The sequence below is a fragment of the Diplotaxodon limnothrissa genome, linkage group LG15 (genome assembly GCF_057381915.1).
Source record: "Diplotaxodon limnothrissa isolate DT_005_m linkage group LG15, D_limnothrissa_male_GT1.1, whole genome shotgun sequence".
Taxonomy (NCBI): domain Eukaryota; kingdom Metazoa; phylum Chordata; class Actinopteri; order Cichliformes; family Cichlidae; genus Diplotaxodon; species Diplotaxodon limnothrissa.
Window position 1 is genome coordinate 30,639,084 of NC_140610.1, and position 18,601 is coordinate 30,657,684.

At 39.7% G+C, this 18,601-nt stretch overlaps 1 protein-coding gene across 1 annotated transcript in view; it reads left to right on the top strand.

The window, feature by feature from the left end:
* The first annotated feature begins 1,292 nt into the window (after positions 1 to 1,292).
* The window catches only part of ptchd4 (patched domain containing 4), a 67,414-nt gene continuing 50,105 nt past the window's right edge, over positions 1,293 to 18,601 (top strand). Inside the window, exon 1 of the mRNA XM_085373380.1 lies at positions 1,293 to 1,892. Within this exon, the coding sequence (XP_085229506.1) occupies positions 1,293 to 1,892 (600 nt within the window). The remainder of the gene's footprint in view (positions 1,893 to 18,601) is intronic.

An 18,601-nucleotide genomic window follows, 5' to 3' on the forward strand; every position in this document is an offset into this window, starting at 1 on the left:
TTTCCTTTGGCACAGATGTCTTGATGCACCAGCATCTACAATATTAAGTCCTTGAGAGATAACTGTCGCCCTAAGATCTGAGATGGCAGGAACTAGCGCAGGTTATTGGCTGGTTGGAAGGTTGGTGGTTTAATTCCTGGCTGTTGCTCCAGGATGCATGCCAAAGCATCCTTTGGCAAGATACTAAACCATCGATTGTAACTGTGTGTGAATGTTAAATATAAAGCACTTAGGCATAGAAAAAAGTGCTTTTGTGAATGAGGCATGTTGTTTAAAGAGTGCTTCAGTGGAGTAGAAAAGCCCTACACAGGAACCAATTAATTTACCAAGACAACCTGCCATTTGGTCTTGTTGGACCTTTGCTCCCTTTAGCATGTCTATACCAATTCTAAGAAAAGGATGAATCAAGGTCATTTCTGAGAACTGCAGTCCATGTTAGTGTCCATCCAAATATAAAGATATATCAAGAAATATCTTTATGCACTTCTCAAATGTCCATTTAAATTGTCGAGGATTTTGGCAATATGAATGTGAATAACTGGACAACTTACAAAGACATACTTTAAAAAAAAAACATCAGGGAGGTCTGTGCTGAATGATCCATTTACACCACCATGCCTGGCCTGCACAAACCACTCAGCGTGAAGCACTGCACAAGTTGGGTTTTCCCCATTCATGAAGCTAACACTGACTCATTTCTCCAAGTGCTGCTGGTCATTCAGCCACCTGCGGGAGCATTTTACAACTATCATGTTGCCTCCCCGGTTCCCAAAAATAACCACGGGTCACCCCTCTCCTCCCTCCCTCCACATCCATCCTTCCTCTTCAACCCCGCCACATGGTTACAGTTAAGTACATAAATCAGGCGCCACCGCTGGTGTGAGAGCTGTAGAGGCAGACAGAAGGCATACACACACATACTCACACACACATGCACATCCCACTGCCGCGGCTCGTCGCTGCTACTGCAGCCGGTGCAGAGCAGGAGACTCGCAGCATTCTCTCCATCACACGCAGGCGGAATGGCTTGAGATCAGACATCGTGGACTCGTCTCGTTCGGCTCACGCACTATGATTTTGTGACTGTCTGAGTATGCGTGCGTGTATGTGCGTGCGCGCGCGCGTTAGCCCGCCTTGCCGCGAATTGCTGCAGTGCTGTTTTCCAGGTGTGCGAGTGCGTGTGTGTGAGAGTGTGTAAGCGTGTGTGCATGTAAGAGTGTGTGCATGGTGTTGTAGCCTGGTGTAATTCTCTTACGAATTGTACTAAGCCGGGGAACGGAGTCTGATGTCACATGTGCTTCATCGGAGGACACGGGGCATCTGCAAGCTGGATTTTGTGGAGGATGCTGCGGCAAGTGATACACAGAGGGCTCAAGGCTTCGTTCTACTGGCTGGGCTTATTCGTTAGCAGACATCCCGTTTTCTTCCTCACCGTCCCTGCGGTGCTCACCATCATTTTCGGATCTACAGTGCTGAGCCGATTCAAGCCGGAGACGGACCTGGAGGTACTGGTCGCCCCGACTCACAGCCTCGCCAAGATCGAGCGGAGTCTCGCTAACAGCTTGTTTCAAATCGACCAGTCAAAGCACAAGCTGTACTCGGATTTGCACACCCCGGGCAGATATGGCAGGCTGATCCTGCTCGCCAAGTCCGGGGGGAACATCCTGGAGCTGGCCGATCAGGTCCTGCAGGTCCACAAGCAGGTGTTGGATCTGCGCGTCAATTACAAGGGATTCAATTTCACGTTCGCGCACCTCTGCGTCTTGAGCCACAGGGACAAGCGCTGCCTACTGGATGATATCATCACCATCTTCGAAGACATCAGGCAGGCTGTGCTTTCCAACAGCACTTTCCACAAGGTGCCCATTAGTTATCCGAACACAACATTAAAGGTGAGGGGTTTTTTTTCTCTCTTTCTCCCTCTCAGCCAGGCCCTTCACGTGCGCATACACGCTCCCCAAACCCATCTCCATCAGAGCAGCAGCCCCAGCAGTCAGCATGTGAAGCTCTGAGGCTGGCCCTCGGAGCTTGCTATAATTTCTGAATGAACAGAAAACACTTGTATACCAGACTGTAATTTGGGGCTGCACAGTGCCTCATATATCAGCCAGCGAAGGGGAAGCCTCTCCATAACACACACACAGCCGGCTTTTCAGTTTTCACCCTCCCTTTTTGGTGCAGGTGAATTGATTGGCTGCATGCCGCTTGCCCTGATCTGCTCCTCCACCTTCACTCACTCACATCACAAACGCACACACACACACACACACACACACACACACACACACACACACACACACACACACACACACACACACACACACACACACAGGGATATCCTGACTATATGACTTTTTTTTTTGATGCAGTGTCTCCCTCCTGGCTGCACAATCATTGGCCACAGTAGCTATGGCCTTACAGGTATCCCATCTTGGTTGCCTGTAGCTTCACCTGTACTGGATCTGCAGCTGTATTTATTACAGGCCACCCACCACAACATAAAAAAAGAATTCTAGATGCAACATGTAGACATTAAGGTATATTGGAGCTCAGAAGGCTCACATATATATGAGCTGTAAATCTGCTGCACTCTTGCATGATTTTCAATAAGGAATATTCATTTCCATTTGTTGTTGATAGAGATTAGCACACTTTGCAGTATTGTCACTCCACAAGGCAGGCAGTGGAGTGCATTGTGGGTTCAAAGTATAGACTGGATATAAAAAATGGACAGATCACTCTGACATCATCTATTAGTTAGCAAATGACTTGTTGTAAACATTCAAGCTGAGCGTTTTGGTTGTCAACATTAGTGACATCTTAGTGTTTTGAAACTGGTAATGTCAAGTCAGCATTAGTATTATGGCCACAACCATGCTAATCAGCTAATGCTAGCTTTGTTAGCAAGCCATATCAATAAACATAACTACCGCGATGCACAGACATAGAAAATGCTAATTAACACTAAATAATAGACTAATTCTGAAATTTCACTCATTAAAACTGCAGACTTTGGCTTTGAGTATTTGTCAGGTATTTCCAATAAAAATCTCTATAACAGCACAAACATGGTGGAGAGGTCTATCTCCCTAAATATTGGACTTCGAATAGATGTGCATATTGGGTCTGTTGGTCCATGATCAATTCTGGACATCTATATGGCGTCCAAACTAGGTTCACAATTTGGACGTCCAACCATGGCCTATCTTGGACGTGAATAAGACGTTCAGCATTTGAACTTTACAACTGGGCAATTCTTTTGGAGGTCATGGGGATGTCTATGGCAGGTGCAAGAAATTTACATTGTTAGTAAATGTTATATTTTTTTATTTACAAATATCAGTATTGTGTTATCAACATGATATGCATGAATACAAATTATTTATAAACAAACACAATCTATTAATCTATTATGTGTTAGTCTATTGATTTATTCAGTACCTTTTTTTGTTATTTTACATATTCCTGTTTTTTTAACTGGTTTATCTGCTTCAATTAAACAATTTAATTGTTTGTAACCAGGTTAAATCTGTCATATCTGTGATTCCTGAGATTAGGGACAAAACAGGTTTTAATTTTCTAAAATATAATTTTTGATTTTTCAAAAACATATTTACATATAATTGTTACACAAAGTTTTGGCTGTCTCACCATGTTTTGGTACAATCTCCCAGGTGTAACATTTTTTAATAATTTATGTTTTTGCTGGAGAAGTGCAAGGTTTTTGTCAACACCGTCAGACACAAAGAAATGCAAAAATATATATTTTAAATTAAGTTGTTTCAGCTATTTTGACTATTAGCAGCTTCTCTGTTCTATTGTTTATGCACATATGTTTTCAAAGTAATTATACCACATTTAAAAGTAAGATTGTTTTGGCTTTTTATTATTAGAGTTACAGTCATACATATTTTCAGAAGCTTGTATTTAATCTGTATAAGAAACAATCATATTAAGCAACATGCAAATTACACATTTATTGAGAAAATTACATATTTTTATTGGAAGATCATGAGGGAGGAAACTATATGGTTCTCCAAAAGAGAAAAATAAACAAAAACTCCATATTATGGAGTTGACAAGGTGCTGACGGTGGTGACACAAATCTGACGGTGGTGACACACTAGTAGAAAACAAGATATTATTTCTTTCAAAATGACAATTAAACCTTAACAACCTTTGTAATATCACAAGACACATCATAACAATTCTGTTTTTGCACATGTCAAGTTCTACATCTTAATAGTTCACCAGCTACCTACTACTCCTTGATTCCTAAAGTTCTCTGTGGTTGTGTGTTTAGACCTTGCTGGACTTTCTCTCCTTTAGACTCTCTGTGCTTGTTTCCAAAACCTTCTCTTCTGACTTTTTTCTCTTCCTTTCAGATCACTGGTGTTCTTTATTTTTCCCTCTTTCACTCTATTTCTCCATCTTTCCCTTTCCTTTATGAGAAACTCTTTCTTCAACTCAGGCTGGCTGTTATTTTTTTTCTCTCTTTCTTTTTTGATCATCCCTGTTCCTTCTCTTTCGTTCCTCTGCTGACAGGTTCCCCTTTGCTATTCTAGCCTGAAATGTACCATTTTTTGAATTACTATAATTCTTCTGAACCTTGTGCTTTTTCACAGATTAAGGATGAATATTCACAACACAATTATGCATTAAGCAATAGAAATGCTATCCAGCCATTAAGTTTGATGTCATTAGCCATTTCCAGGTCCAAACTCTGCTGCAGATCCCAAAGCAAAGGAACTCTGCGGCATCACTGAGAGTCACAAACTGTCTAAATTCTTTCATCTTTAATAAAATGATCAGTGTGGCTGCACTAGCAGGTGTAACATCCAGGCATCCATGAAAACAGAATATATGAAATTTAAAGTTAAAGTTAGATTGCTTGTTTCCACCTGAACATGATATACCAGCTCTGCTACCACTTCCAACATAAATGGAGACAGAAAACTAAACAGCAGTGACTATTGTCAGGTTACTGAAGTTGGGCTAGCTGGTATATAGTGATGTGCTACGTGATCGCTAGCGACACAGCTGTGTTAGCATAACATAAACACAGTGAAGCTGGAGGATGAATGCTAACTTTTTTCCACTTGATAAAAGTTAACGTGAGGGTTTCCGATGGTTAGGCTGACAGTGATCACTGGCTGTTTTTAGGGGCTTGTTCAGATGTAATAGAACAAGATAAAAAGCATTAAAACATTTTAACAGCACAACAGGCTTAACAAACACAGAGTAGTTTGGGCCTGGAAGCAGGATTCATACATCATCACTTAAAGAATAGCTCTCGGGGGACAGCTAGCTCAGTAGATGCCACATGATCGAAAGGTTGGGCGTTCAAATCCAACAAACAGAGGCTATCCTGGATTGGTAGCTGCCCACTGCATCACTGAGTGAATGGGTTAAATGCAGAGGACTAAGCATTTTCCTACAGGATTAATAATGTATACATACACAATGAGATTCAAGATAAGGCAAATTTGATAATATTTGACACATCCGTGAAGCAGAAATATCAGTAAAATACACAAGAAGTAATATGACTGAAATATTAGTAAAAAATAACTTAATATAAATGGTGAATAGCACACTTTTGTGACATTTGTCAACATCATTAGAAAAAGGGTCAACACCGTCAGACAAAAATCCTGATGGTGTTGACATCTGATGGTGTTGACAAAATACCCTACTTTCTCTAAAGATTAGATCAGCAGACATCTCCAAGATGTCTGCTGATCTCTGTACAGAAAACATGCCCTCCACCCTCTGGAAACATTAGACTGCAGATACTATAGAAGCAGTATAAAAATGATGTCTAAGTTGTTTGATATTAATAAGACATCCACAATGGCCACGTTTGGATTATAGGTAGCCTGTAACACAGAGGTCAGACAGACGGCAACATAACATTCATAAACAATTCCTTCAGTGGACCAAAATTGTACATCCAAAAACAATTTATAAAAGATGTCACTCCAAGTCACTTTGCGCAGTGGGCATAGACTGCTTTGACTACCTAACTTGAAGTGCTACGAGTATATACCAGAGTCTATGAGGATTGACTTCCTGTTGGAGCCAGCCAAGTAGCTAGTAGAAGAACTAGAGTTTCGTGTTTCGTGTCAGCTCCAAAGTTTGTTGCTTACAGTAGGTAAAGCATATGCTGCTTTACTGTCCTGCTGGACACTAATGTTATCCATAATTTACAAAATGTACTTACTATTGTGTTCAGCGTGGCTTGAAAAAGTGACTAGGCCTGAAATCTAACCAGAAGAGTATTTACAGAGGTAGGACAGCAAAGAAGTTGAGGATCAGTTTCCCATAGAACCACAGGTCTTTGTCAACTACCGTTAACCAGTGATGGGAATAACGGCGTTACAAGTAACGGCTTTACTAACGGCAAGTAATCTAACTAATTACTCTTTCTATCATTACAACGCCGTTACCATTACTAACAAGAAAATGTAGTGCGGTTGCGTTAATATTTTTCAACAAACAGACGGTTGAAGCTGTGTTCAGCTTACCACATCTTATATCAGTTGCACGGAAGTAGCTGTCTACATAAGTAATCTGGGCACTACAGCTTTAAGCAGCTGCGCACGCTCCAGCGGACGGGAATCACTTTCTGGCAGACGATCACTTTTTGGCACACAGAAATAGTCACTCTAATATCCATTTTATACACCACTAGTTAATTTCATTGTGATGTACAGGCCACTTTACACTTTCTCTATCTGCAGCACATGTACAGTGGGCTCAGACTGACATGAACACAAATTCAGAGTATCACATGCTTGGATTCCAGGATGGTGGGTTGTAACTTCCTCCAAGAGCTGCCACAGCAGAGCCATCCGAGCAGCATCAGTGTCTGAGCACAGTGATGAGGCCATCCATCGCGCTGTTACAGACTGTTTGGCTCCTAATATTCAGTTAGATAGACAGACAGTGTATTCTTCTTTTGGATGTCAAGTTGTAGCCCAGCGTGGTTTTAGAATTTGTGTTTTCTCTTCATTGAGCCGTTTTATTCAGTGTCATGTCATTTCCCAAAAAGAATGATAAAGCACTCTTTTAGAAGGTGGAAAACCATGTACCTGCCGATGTGGTACTTTAAAAAAGACATCATTTTGGCATTGAAGATCATCATAATTTGATCTCATTGCTTTGCTGTATTAGAATTTGTGTTGTAGATTGACATAGGCAAGTGCTAAATATCACATAAAGCAACACGTCATATTAGCAATATGTCACCATAAACCTCATGCAGACACTGATTCCTGCTAACTATTGTTTTGTCATATACAAATAAAGTAGTTGGAATTTCATTCACCAAAAACTGAAACACTGACAGGCTGTTACAACAAATAATAATACATGAAGCAATTCTTCAGATAACTGCATCCAAAATGATTCAAAAGGCACCAACAAGAGGCACACAGTCAAAAAGTCAAGGTTCACTTCAATTAGCAGGGGTGACACATAAGCAAACAGCTGCAGCCAGATGTTTCAGAACCCACCACAGATTCAAAGTAACCATGTTTCTAATAATCCATAATTCTTCAAGTCTTAATACGATTAATACAAGTTGTTTTAAGTCTAAAAAAATGGAAGAGAAAAACAAGCTATAACAAATTTTAGTATCAGGCTGTTTGTTTTCTGCTTTAAAGTTTTCCAATCCCCATGAACTTAAAATTTGGCAGTCTATGGGGGTTGACTGTCTTTTTCAGTTAGACTCAAGAGGACACTTTAGGAACTGCACTGGCTTCAGTTTTTAGCCCTGGAGGCTGATTTTTGGATGTTCAATCCCTCTACCCCATGTTTTTCCCTTTGCTGGCCTTCATCTTTTTCCTATTATAGTTCCTACAGCCACAAGAATCTGCTGTTGCACAAAAGTAAATAGAAAAAAAAAGATCTTTTGAGGCTGTTTTCTGAATGACAGCTACTGCTCTACATAAATGATCAATGTAATGCTAAAAGAAAATAAATGGTAGTACTGAAGAGCCACTAAATTAGAATGAGTCATTTCACTGTCATTTTCCACTTCAGAGTGAGGTAGTTTATTACATTCTTTATTACATACATTTTTTTTTCAGTGCCATTTCCTACCTTGCCATCGTGCTGTGCCACTTAATATAAACATGTGAACGTGTTAACGTGGGGTACAGCTTCAGTAAAACAGTAATTTAATGTTTTTGTACATTCCTATAGCTGCAAGTTTATACCTTATATGGACAAAAGTACTGGGGCACCTACACATTACACCTCAAGGAGATCCTCAGCCATTAAAGTCCCATGCTGTGAAGCTTCTGGCACACAGTTTTTGTGCTGCTGTTAATGACAGAAGAGGTTTGGAACTGTTAATAACTGAACTGAGCTCTGGCAACTTTTATACACTACCAATCTCAGCACTCTGCCACCCTACTGTTTGGTGTGTTGGAGTGTTGTGCTGTGATGGAGATACCACACTTCCTGGGGAGCTGAACAAGTTCTACACACGGTTTGATGCACTGAACAACACGCAAGTGAAGAAAGCCATGCCCCCCACCACTGACCAGACCATCTCTCTGCCTGCAGCCGACGTGAGGAGAATTTTCACCTAGGTCAACCCACGGAAAGCTGCTGGACCAGACAACATCCCAGGTCGTGTGCTGCGAGACTACGCTGATCAGCTGGCTGATGTCTTCACAGACATCTTCAAGTCTTCACTGAGCCAGATGATCGTCCCAGCGTGCTTCAAGTTCACCACCATCATCATGGTGCCAAAGAAATCCTCAGTACCCCAAAAACTGTTTGACAAACTCAGCAAGTTGGGACTCAGCACCTCTGTTTGAAACTGGATACTAGATTTCCTGTCAGAGAGGCCTCGGTCCGTCCGAATCTGCGACAACATCACCAGCACCATCAGGCTTAGCACAGGAGCTCCTCAGGGCTGTGTTCTCAGCCCACTTTTATTCACCCTCCTGACACACGACTGCACCACACTACACAGCTCTAACCACATCATCAAGTTCGCTGAAAACACAACTGTGGTTGGACTCATCAGCAGCAACGACAAGTCACCATACAGAGAGGAGATTCAACAGCTGGCGTCCAGGTGCTGCAAGAACAACGTGTCACTGAATGTGGAGAAAAACCAAGGAGATGATCGTTGACTCGGTCCACCCACACTCAGCATGCGCGGTTCCATGGTAGAGACCATTAACAGCATCAAGTTCCTGAGAGTTCACATCTCAGACGACCTCACCTGGACCACCAACACCTCCACCATCATCAAAAAGGCCCAGCAGCGCCTCCACTTCCTGAGACGCCTGAAACGGGCCAACCTCTCTCCTCCCATTTTCACCACATTCTACAGGGGCACCATAGAGAGCGTTCTGACCAGCTGCATCTCCGTGTGGTTCGGCAACTGCAATTTTGGCGATCTCAGCAAACTACAACGAATTGTTAAAGTAGCTGCCAAGATCATCGGAAATCTCTCCGTTTGCTAAAGGACATCTACCACAACCGCTGATATAATAATAAGGCCTCTGGCATCATGCTTGACCCCTCACACCCCTCACATGGACTCTTTTCTCTCCTTCCATCCAGCAGACGCTATCGCAGCATTGGGGCCCGATCCTCCAGACTGTGGAATATGTTTTTCCCACAAGCCATCAGACTCCTGAACTCACTACCAGACCTCCCCCCCACCACACACACCCACACAAACTGTTAACCAACTCTTTTGCACTTTACATACCACTGCCTCTGTAAGACATGCTGCTCTATGGACAATTTTGTATTACTCCATTTTATAAGCTGCTACACTGGTCACTTTAAACCACTCCAAACTGTAAATTGTAAATTCTAATTGTAACTTCTCTTGATCCCCTAAGACTTAAGTGTATATTTATTTTCCTCTCTTTTTATATCTATTTATTAGCTTTTTTTTAAACTGATGTAACCGGAGACTTGTCGCCTCATCTCTCTGTATGCTGCAATGGATATAGCAGAGATGACATTAAAGTTTAGTTTGACTTTGACTTTGACTTTGGTGGAATTACCGTGGCTCCTAAACATTTCTACTTTGCCTTAACATCACTTACAACCACTGAGTGTGGAATATCTTGGAGGGAAGAAATTTTACGAACTGAGATGGGTTGCAAAGCAGTTTGCAGAACAACAACTACACAACAACTTTGAGCAAGTTAAAACAGCTCAAATAGATAGTGTGCTCTATATGGCCAATTGGATCTGCAGAATGTTGGCTTACTCTACTATGTGGGCTGGGCACTGAGATAAGATAATCTGCTGGGATTGTGGTTGAACTTGACTTCATGCCCTCCTGAACTGTGCTGAATTTTTTCACTTTGTGCTAACACTAGAAAGTACACAGCATTTGAAAGATTTCAGCTTTCTTCAGTATCATAAAATACTTTCTTTAGAGAGCGTCTTCAACTATTTGACTTTTGATAGGAACAACAAAACAAAACCAAATTCAGTGTCAATTATCAAATTTTCTCATCTTGAAAATTCACCATACCATCGTCCAGCCTTGTCTTCAGTCTTGTTTTTAGGTGAAAAGAATATGTAAATTACATACAAGTTTCCAAGTTTTCTTATAATTTCTTATAATATAATGAATTTAATGTAATATATTTTCAGTCTTACTCCCATCACTCTCTCGAACTAAAATATCGAACTACAATATTACCGTCTTGAAGGTTTATGTGACCTCCAGCTCTCCCTGCACTGTGTCAGTCACTCTGCACTCTCCGTGTTCCTGAATCCTCCCCCTTGCTGTTTGCCAGTGTGACGAGCTGTCTGGGCTAATTAATTTTTCGGACTTCTAATGCCTTATCCTACTCTTTGATGTTACAACCAGGGTTATTTCTGTACATACTTGTATACAGAAATAACCTATGAAAAAAACTTTTTGCCAAGTTTTATTCCCAGGAGAAAAAGCTTAAAATAGATGTTGCTATTTTAATCTGTCTGCTATATTTGAATTTTCTAAATAAAAACACAAAATATTATGAAAAAAATGTAGAAATGTAGCCACTGAAACAACAGGAGAAATGTTCATGATACTTAAGTTGTCTATAATAATGTCAGTAGAATTACACTCTCAGTACTTATTCTAATATTTAAAAAAATGATTTTCCCATGTAGTTAAACATAAACTGCTTGATTAGAAACTTGTACATAACATTCTACTAATTTAAAATGTTAAAATTCTATTTTGTTGACAGGACAGATTAAGATGTTGGGAAGGCTAGAAGGAACTAGGGATGGGAATTGAGAACGGGTTTTTGGAGAGAACCGAATCCTGGTAGTTCAGTTTGAATTGTTAATCTGCTTCAGAACAGCCGCACTAGATGCCATCTTTCATGTTTGCTGTGCTTGTGGGCATCATTCTTCTTTTTTAGCCTAAACTAGAACACCTGTCAGCATATTGTAGCCTTGGCATATATGCTTCCTATGTGCCTGTGGTAAAGAAAAAAAAAGTTTGACAAGTATTGTAAGTATTAGTTCCAGTGACATCCCTTGAAATACATACTTTTCTATTTAACCCCTAACCCTTAAGCAATACACCATTACCCAAATACTTGGGTGTACCTAAAACTAAATTTTGTCCAAGGTCATACAGATATTAACTGCTGCTCTCCAGCTCATTAGTAATTATAGGTTAACACTTGTTTATTGGATAAGAAGCATGGAGCAGTAATGACAGTAACAGATTTCACAACTCTTAGAGAAATTATCTTTTGCTCAAGGGTTTACATGGTTAATGTTTTTGAATTATGCACACAATAAAATCACTGCCTCAATAAATCAGTATTTTGTACTTGAAAAATGACCTTGGTATTTAATTATAAAACTGTCAATTCCCATACAATATTTCCCCAAATTCATTATCAAAATAAATAAATAATAGATAAGAAATAATAATAATGGCCTTTTCAATAATGCAATCTGTTGTTATAACAGCTTATGTATAAAATGAAGAATACATTTTATAAAATGAATATTAGCTTGTAATGTTTGAGCAAATACTGACTTCTTCCTAGCAGCACGGCGGTTAGCACTGTTGCCGCACAGCAAGAAGGTCCTGAGTTCAATTCCACCATCAGGCCGGGGTCTTTCTGTGTGGAGTTTGCATGTTCTCCGGCTTCCTCCCACTGTCCAAAGACATGCAACTTGTGGGGATAGGTTAATTGGATAACTAGGTGTGAATGGTTGTCTGTCCCTGTGTGTTGGCCCTGCGACAGACTGGCGACCTGTCCAGGGTGTACCCCGCCTCTCGCCCTATGACAGCTGGGATAGGCTCCAGCGCCCCCCGCGACCCTGAAAAGGATAAGCGGAAGTGAATGAATGAATGGATGGACCTTTTTAAAATTATGTGAAAAATAACTAACTTATGAAATCCTTATGATTTTTCATTATATCATAGGAACATGTAAAAAATAGTATAAATAAAGGTTCAAGGTTCAAGGTTCTTTATTTGTCACATGCATAGTTATACAAGTATAACACACAGTGAAATGTAGCCTGACACGCTCCTCGACATGTGCAAAAATTGGGGGGGGGGGGGTGTAGAGGAAGAACACTATATATATATATATATACATACATATAGTATATACACTGGGTGAATGTGCAGTAGTAGCAGCAAGCAGGTGAATTCTGTACATTAATATGAAGAGACATCTGACTATATTACAGGATAGACAATATAAACATATTTAAAATTAAAGGAATTGAAATGTACATTGTGCCTTGGTTTAGAGTGTCTGGAAGAGAGTCCTGTCTCAGTCAATTATAGATGATGTGAGAGGGCGGGTGTGTGTGTTTAGGGCACGGATGGCTTGGGGATAGAAGCTCCTCTTGAGTCTCTCTGTCCTTGCCCGGAAGATGCGGAACCTTCTACCAGATTGCAGAAGTTGGAACAGTTTGTTGCCTGGATGGGACGGGTCCTTCAGTATCTGCGCTGCTCTAGTCCGGCATCTCCTGGTGTAGGTGTCCTGAAGCGGGGGGAGAGCAATCCTGAACCTTGAACCTTGAACCTTGAATGTATAAACCACTGCATTACATATACATATATCAGTATAGGGTTGCCTAGAAAACTGATACTAAGCTATTAATTAAGATTAAAATAATAATAATGGATTGCATTTATATAGCACTTTTCGGGGCCCTCAAAGCGCTTTACAATTCTACTATTCATTCACTCTCACATTCACACACTGGTGGAGGCAAGCTACAGTAGTAGCCACAGCTGCCCTGGGACAGACTGACAGAAGCGAGGCTGCCATATTGCGCCATCGGCCCCTCTGGCCATCACCAGTAGGCGGTAGGTCAAGTGTCTTGCTCAAGGACACAACGACTGAGACTGTCCGAGCCAGGGCTCGAACTGGCAACCTTCCGGTTACGAGACTAACACCCAACTCTTGAGCCATGAATAAATAATATTGATTTAGGCACTCATTTCAAAGAATATAATTACAGACAGGTCTGTTTTTGCCTCCTTGAGCTTATACACAACTTAACACAGCACTACTGTGGACAGACGGAAACACAGCTCCTCCTCTCACTGAAGTAGTTAATGTTCATAATGATTATTATGATGACGGTATCATATGAAGGTCAGTAGAGCTCCCATTTAAACCACAGTTATTATAATTTTTTATTTTCTAATTAGCTTTTAATTTGTCTTGACATTCTGTTTTTATGTCACTTTAGTTTCCACAGTAGATTTTTTTTATTTCAGATTATTATTTTTTATCATTTGAAAATGTTTAGTTTTAATTTAGTTTAAGTTTTTTTCAGTGTACGTTTTATTCATTTCTTTTTTAGTGACAGGCAAGATTTATGAAAATTAGTGCATGTGTTACAATAAAAACACAACTTTTTGGAAACAGTGGACTCGCAGTCTTATAAGCATTCAGACTCAAAAAAGTCTATCAGTGACTCACTAATAGAGAAGTTGTAATGTTTATTTATTTTTACATAGCTAACAGATACCAAAACTAGGGATACTTCCTCTACATTTGTATTTCATTTTGGTTAGTTTTAGAAGTGGACAAAATTGTTTCAGTTAGTTTCAAAAATATTGTAGAAGTATAGTTTTTATTTTAATTTGACTTAACCTCTAGTTCTAGTTTTGTTTTAGAAACTATACTAACCTAAGTTTGAGCAACATTTAAGTAATAAAAATATAATTAATGTTAACCTTTCAGCTTAGACATTTACCATTTAACTGTTAGTTTTCGTGATAGCCACATTACATTGGGTGACATTAACGTAGGAGCTAGCACATTACAGGCTGGGGATATAATATTAAGCTCAGTATTGTATAGTGATGAAATCTGAAAAGTCTTGTACATAATTATAAGCAGTCTGCTTTCCCTGATAGCCTTTTACCATATCTGCAAACATTCCTGTTTTGCTGTTTTCTACCAGAAAACTCTTGTAATTTATATGACTGTTAAATTTTATTATGAATAACTGTAGCATCCCTGAGTTTTAAGTGTTCATTTGCACCAATGGGAACCCCATTGGTGGTTGTGGGGGTTGAGCTGAATGGGGTTAAAAGTGTTTCAGCAGTCAACTTCTGTACAGAAATGAAGACTTTTGCCATCTTAGCTGTTCTTAGCTAAGAACAGCCATCTTAGCTGTTCTTAGCTAAAATGGCAAAAGTTTCTTTAACTCTTATTGCAAAGACACAGTAAAGAGCAAGAGTTAAAGAAACCCCAAACTAGCAAGATGAGCTTTTCAACAGACAAAAGCAAACCATGACAAGAAATATACCGTAGGACCTCCAAAACACAGGTTTAGGATCCAGGAATATGGTTTGGTTTGTTTATGGAACTACACGTCAGGTTGATGCAGTCTGCAACAACTTGAATGGCGTGGAAAGTTGTGGTGTAGGGTTAAGAAGGTTTTCTGGTTACATCGTAAGTTAGAATTCAGAGTTCCCACAGAAGTCTAAATCCAGTCGTATGTTTCACCTCAGAAGGTCACTATGAGTGAAAACATGTTTGGGTCAGGTTTTACTTTCTACTCCTCAGTAATTTTGACTTGGACATCTTTTTGCACGTCCAATCACTTTAATTTCAATAATGACTACTGTTAGGTTTATATTGTTGGATTGTGATGTATGTTTAGAAATATATACTCATATATGCTTATATGAGTATATATAATCGATTGCATATTGATAGGCTGTCTGATCCTTAGTAGTGTGCCTTCCAGAGGGTTCTGGCATGCACACACACCCTAAGGTCATGAGAGAGGTCGTACCTTCTCTTACTGATTTATGGTATAGGAGGACACCTACTCTGTATCTGTTTAATTATAAGAGCCCTTTGTTTAGGTGGACCGCTAGACTCCTGGCACCAGCTCTGGGGAGTCGTTCACAGGGTCACATCTTGACACACACACAAAAACACACACGCATACCTACACATACACACAGATGGTACTCTTTGTTCACGTGTATGCCTATGTAAGATGTCATATGTTAATGAACCTATGCATATTCATGTAACCACAACAAAGAGCAGTGCTACGGGGGAGCTAACTGAGAGTGACTGGGGTTCGAGCGTCAGGAGCAGCGCTCGTCACAGTTCTCTCCCTCGTGCACGAGATCACACAAAGAGCTCTGCCTGGTGTCCAGTGCTTTTTGCCATTGTAGTAGAATTGTCTCTAATTGTTCCAGCGAGGGGTTTGTGCTAAACAAACCTATCAACTACCTGTCTTAGGTGTAGGATTTGGTTTAGGTTACTATCTTAAAATCCACCCGGTCAGTGCCAAACCAGCTACAATTAGGTTTGCCAACAAATATTCTGCATTTTATTCTGCAATCAAATATTTAAAACATTCGCTCGATCACAAAATTTGTGAGTGGGGTGTGGGGGTTATACCCTTGGCAGAACATAATGCAAAGCTGGATTTTCACAACAAACGTTGTTAGAGACTGTGCTGCTGGGGAGCTAACAGAGTACTAGCCACCTTTACTTTTAATACCAGAATAGGTGTGTGGTGTAGGACAAGGTGTAGCTCTCACTGCACCAGTAAGAGGGAAAAGCGAGAGAGTGGTGAGTGATTACTATATCACCTAACACATAAGCTGTGAGAGACATAAGCTATAAGCTGATGTAAGCAGAACAACTGAAGGTAGATGGTTTTCAGAAATCTCATCTGTCTGAGTCTTTTAGAATACAAGTCTTTAGTTCTATTAACTCCTTTAGGCTGTATTTATCATTTATGTAAAACTATCCCAACGTAACAGGTGGCTAATAACAAACCTGGGCTAGCATAATGGTTGTAGCATATGTTTGAAAATTCAAACCTTCCTGATTCTTACTGTAGGTCTTCTTACCCATTTTTTTTTTACCTTTTGCTTATTTAATAATGTGTTGGTTTGAACCTAATGTGGACTTATTGAACATAGTGAAAAATTAGGTATTTTAAAGAAAACTCAAATACTAGTAGGGGTTGGACCAGGAAAGCTCTTTCTCCACCTCTTCCACCATCACCACCTCCATCTCACCTCAGACAGCAGTGAGGTGTCACCTCCCTCTTTCACACATCACTCAGCACATTTATCACACACAGTTCCTTTTTTGTCTCTCTGTGCTCACCTGGCCTCACTCTCATACGCAAGTATATTTTGTCTTATAAGGACTGCCACAAAAAAGAATAGAGAACAAAGCTGACAATTCTGCAGGCACAGAAATTGTTGCCCCGATTATGTCTCATTACTCACTTTCTTTAAAGCTTCAAAGGCACGCATGTTTAAGACTGCACACACTCTGAGCATGTATTGGCTCAGTGCAGATATTTATACATAAGTGTGCTGTGACTGTTGAGATTCATTTGAAATGCTTTAGTGAAACCAAGAAGTGAGTGTGATAGAGTAATTTGAGCTTTGCGAAATTACACAAGTGAAATTGGAGCAAAAGCTTTTTGAGCTCCCTCAGCAATGTAATGTGATTACATTACATAAACATGTTCGTACACTGTCACGAAATGACAAATCTGAAGCACCGAGTTGGGATTGTTTTCGAAGAATGATAAAGCTCAAAAATAACATGCAGATCTCGCTCTTATAAATGGATCGATTTGAAGCAGACAGTAATAAAAGTCTCAGACTCTGACAGAAAACCTGACTTTTGAGTTATGGATGAGCTCAATCATGTGACTTCAAAATGCAGTGTCCACCACCAGTTTATTCTGCTGTTCACATAATCCCAGAGTGGAATAACTCCTTTCTCCTCACACTGAAGTAAATTGTTTACTGAAAATGAAGCAAACAATTGCAGGGATTTATTTATCTAGAAGCCTCAGATTTTTATCAAGCTCCCTGCTGTGAAACAGTACATTGCGACTATTTGATTGTGCTGGATTATTGTGTTTGTGACAAGATAAAGCACATCTACAATAAGCTGCAAATTAAAACTGAAACTGTTCTGGTTGCGGAAACCAGGCAGGAGTTTCACAGTTTCACTGGTGCGTGTCTTGATTTAGTGATTAAATAGACCAATACAATATTTGCGCTGCAGCTTTAAATAATTGTATAATTACTTTTGAGGCATAAGCTTATAGCTATAATGTGTGCATTATTAGTTTAATGACTTTACCATACAGTCACAATAAATACACATATTTGGACACATTACCTAAAAATCTAAACCAGGCAAGGGAAATAAATGATGAACAACAAAAACTATACTATTTTTTTTATGTCTTTCATATATACTTTCAATGCAGGATCCTCATATAAAAAAGAAAGCCCACCCTCTTTTATGTATCAGGGTAAAATGAGAAATTATCTGGTTCTAAAACAATTTAAAGAGAACATCAGCTGAAGAATAACATGAAATATTTTACTATGTAATTGTTGTGTTGTTTTTCAAAAACTAAACCAAAATCCAGAAACAGGGTGGGCAGTATAGTCTCAAAATTGGAGGAAGATATTTCAAGAAAATCTGCAATAACAATATTTCTGATGATATAGAGAAAAAAATTGTGAACATTTCATGGACTCGAGTTTATAGCCTTTATAAGTGCAAGTAAATGAAGACTATTTTCGATCCATCTTTCCCAAACATCTACTGTCACTGAGGACAGATTTCCTCATTTGAATTTGAATTTCCATTGAAATAAGGTCCCATTGTAGTGCAATATTAGTCGCAATATTAGTTTTAAATAAAAAATGTAGATGGATAACATGAGTGTGTGTAAAACTTTGGTTTAATTATAACTAAAGTAAATACTGTATCTAGTAACTCTGAGCCGACAATATTATGACAGAATACAACTGAAAAATATTTTCTATTTTCTGCTTTTCCACCATTTAACTGCATTATTATTGTCCATCCAGCATTTTTTCTTCGTGTCATCTAGAGTGTCAGTAGCACGTGTAACCAGTGAGGCTGCTAGTTTTTTGTCTTTCACAGCCTGGTTCTATGCAGCAGTATGTTTTTGCCTCAAGTAATGAAACATGTTAGCTAAGTTGTGCTGCCGTGCTCTGTTTAAAGAAAGGACCTTTCAGACCCTTCCAAACAGACTCTACTTGTTCAGTCTTTTTCTAACTGTTCTTTAATCTCCTAGGACC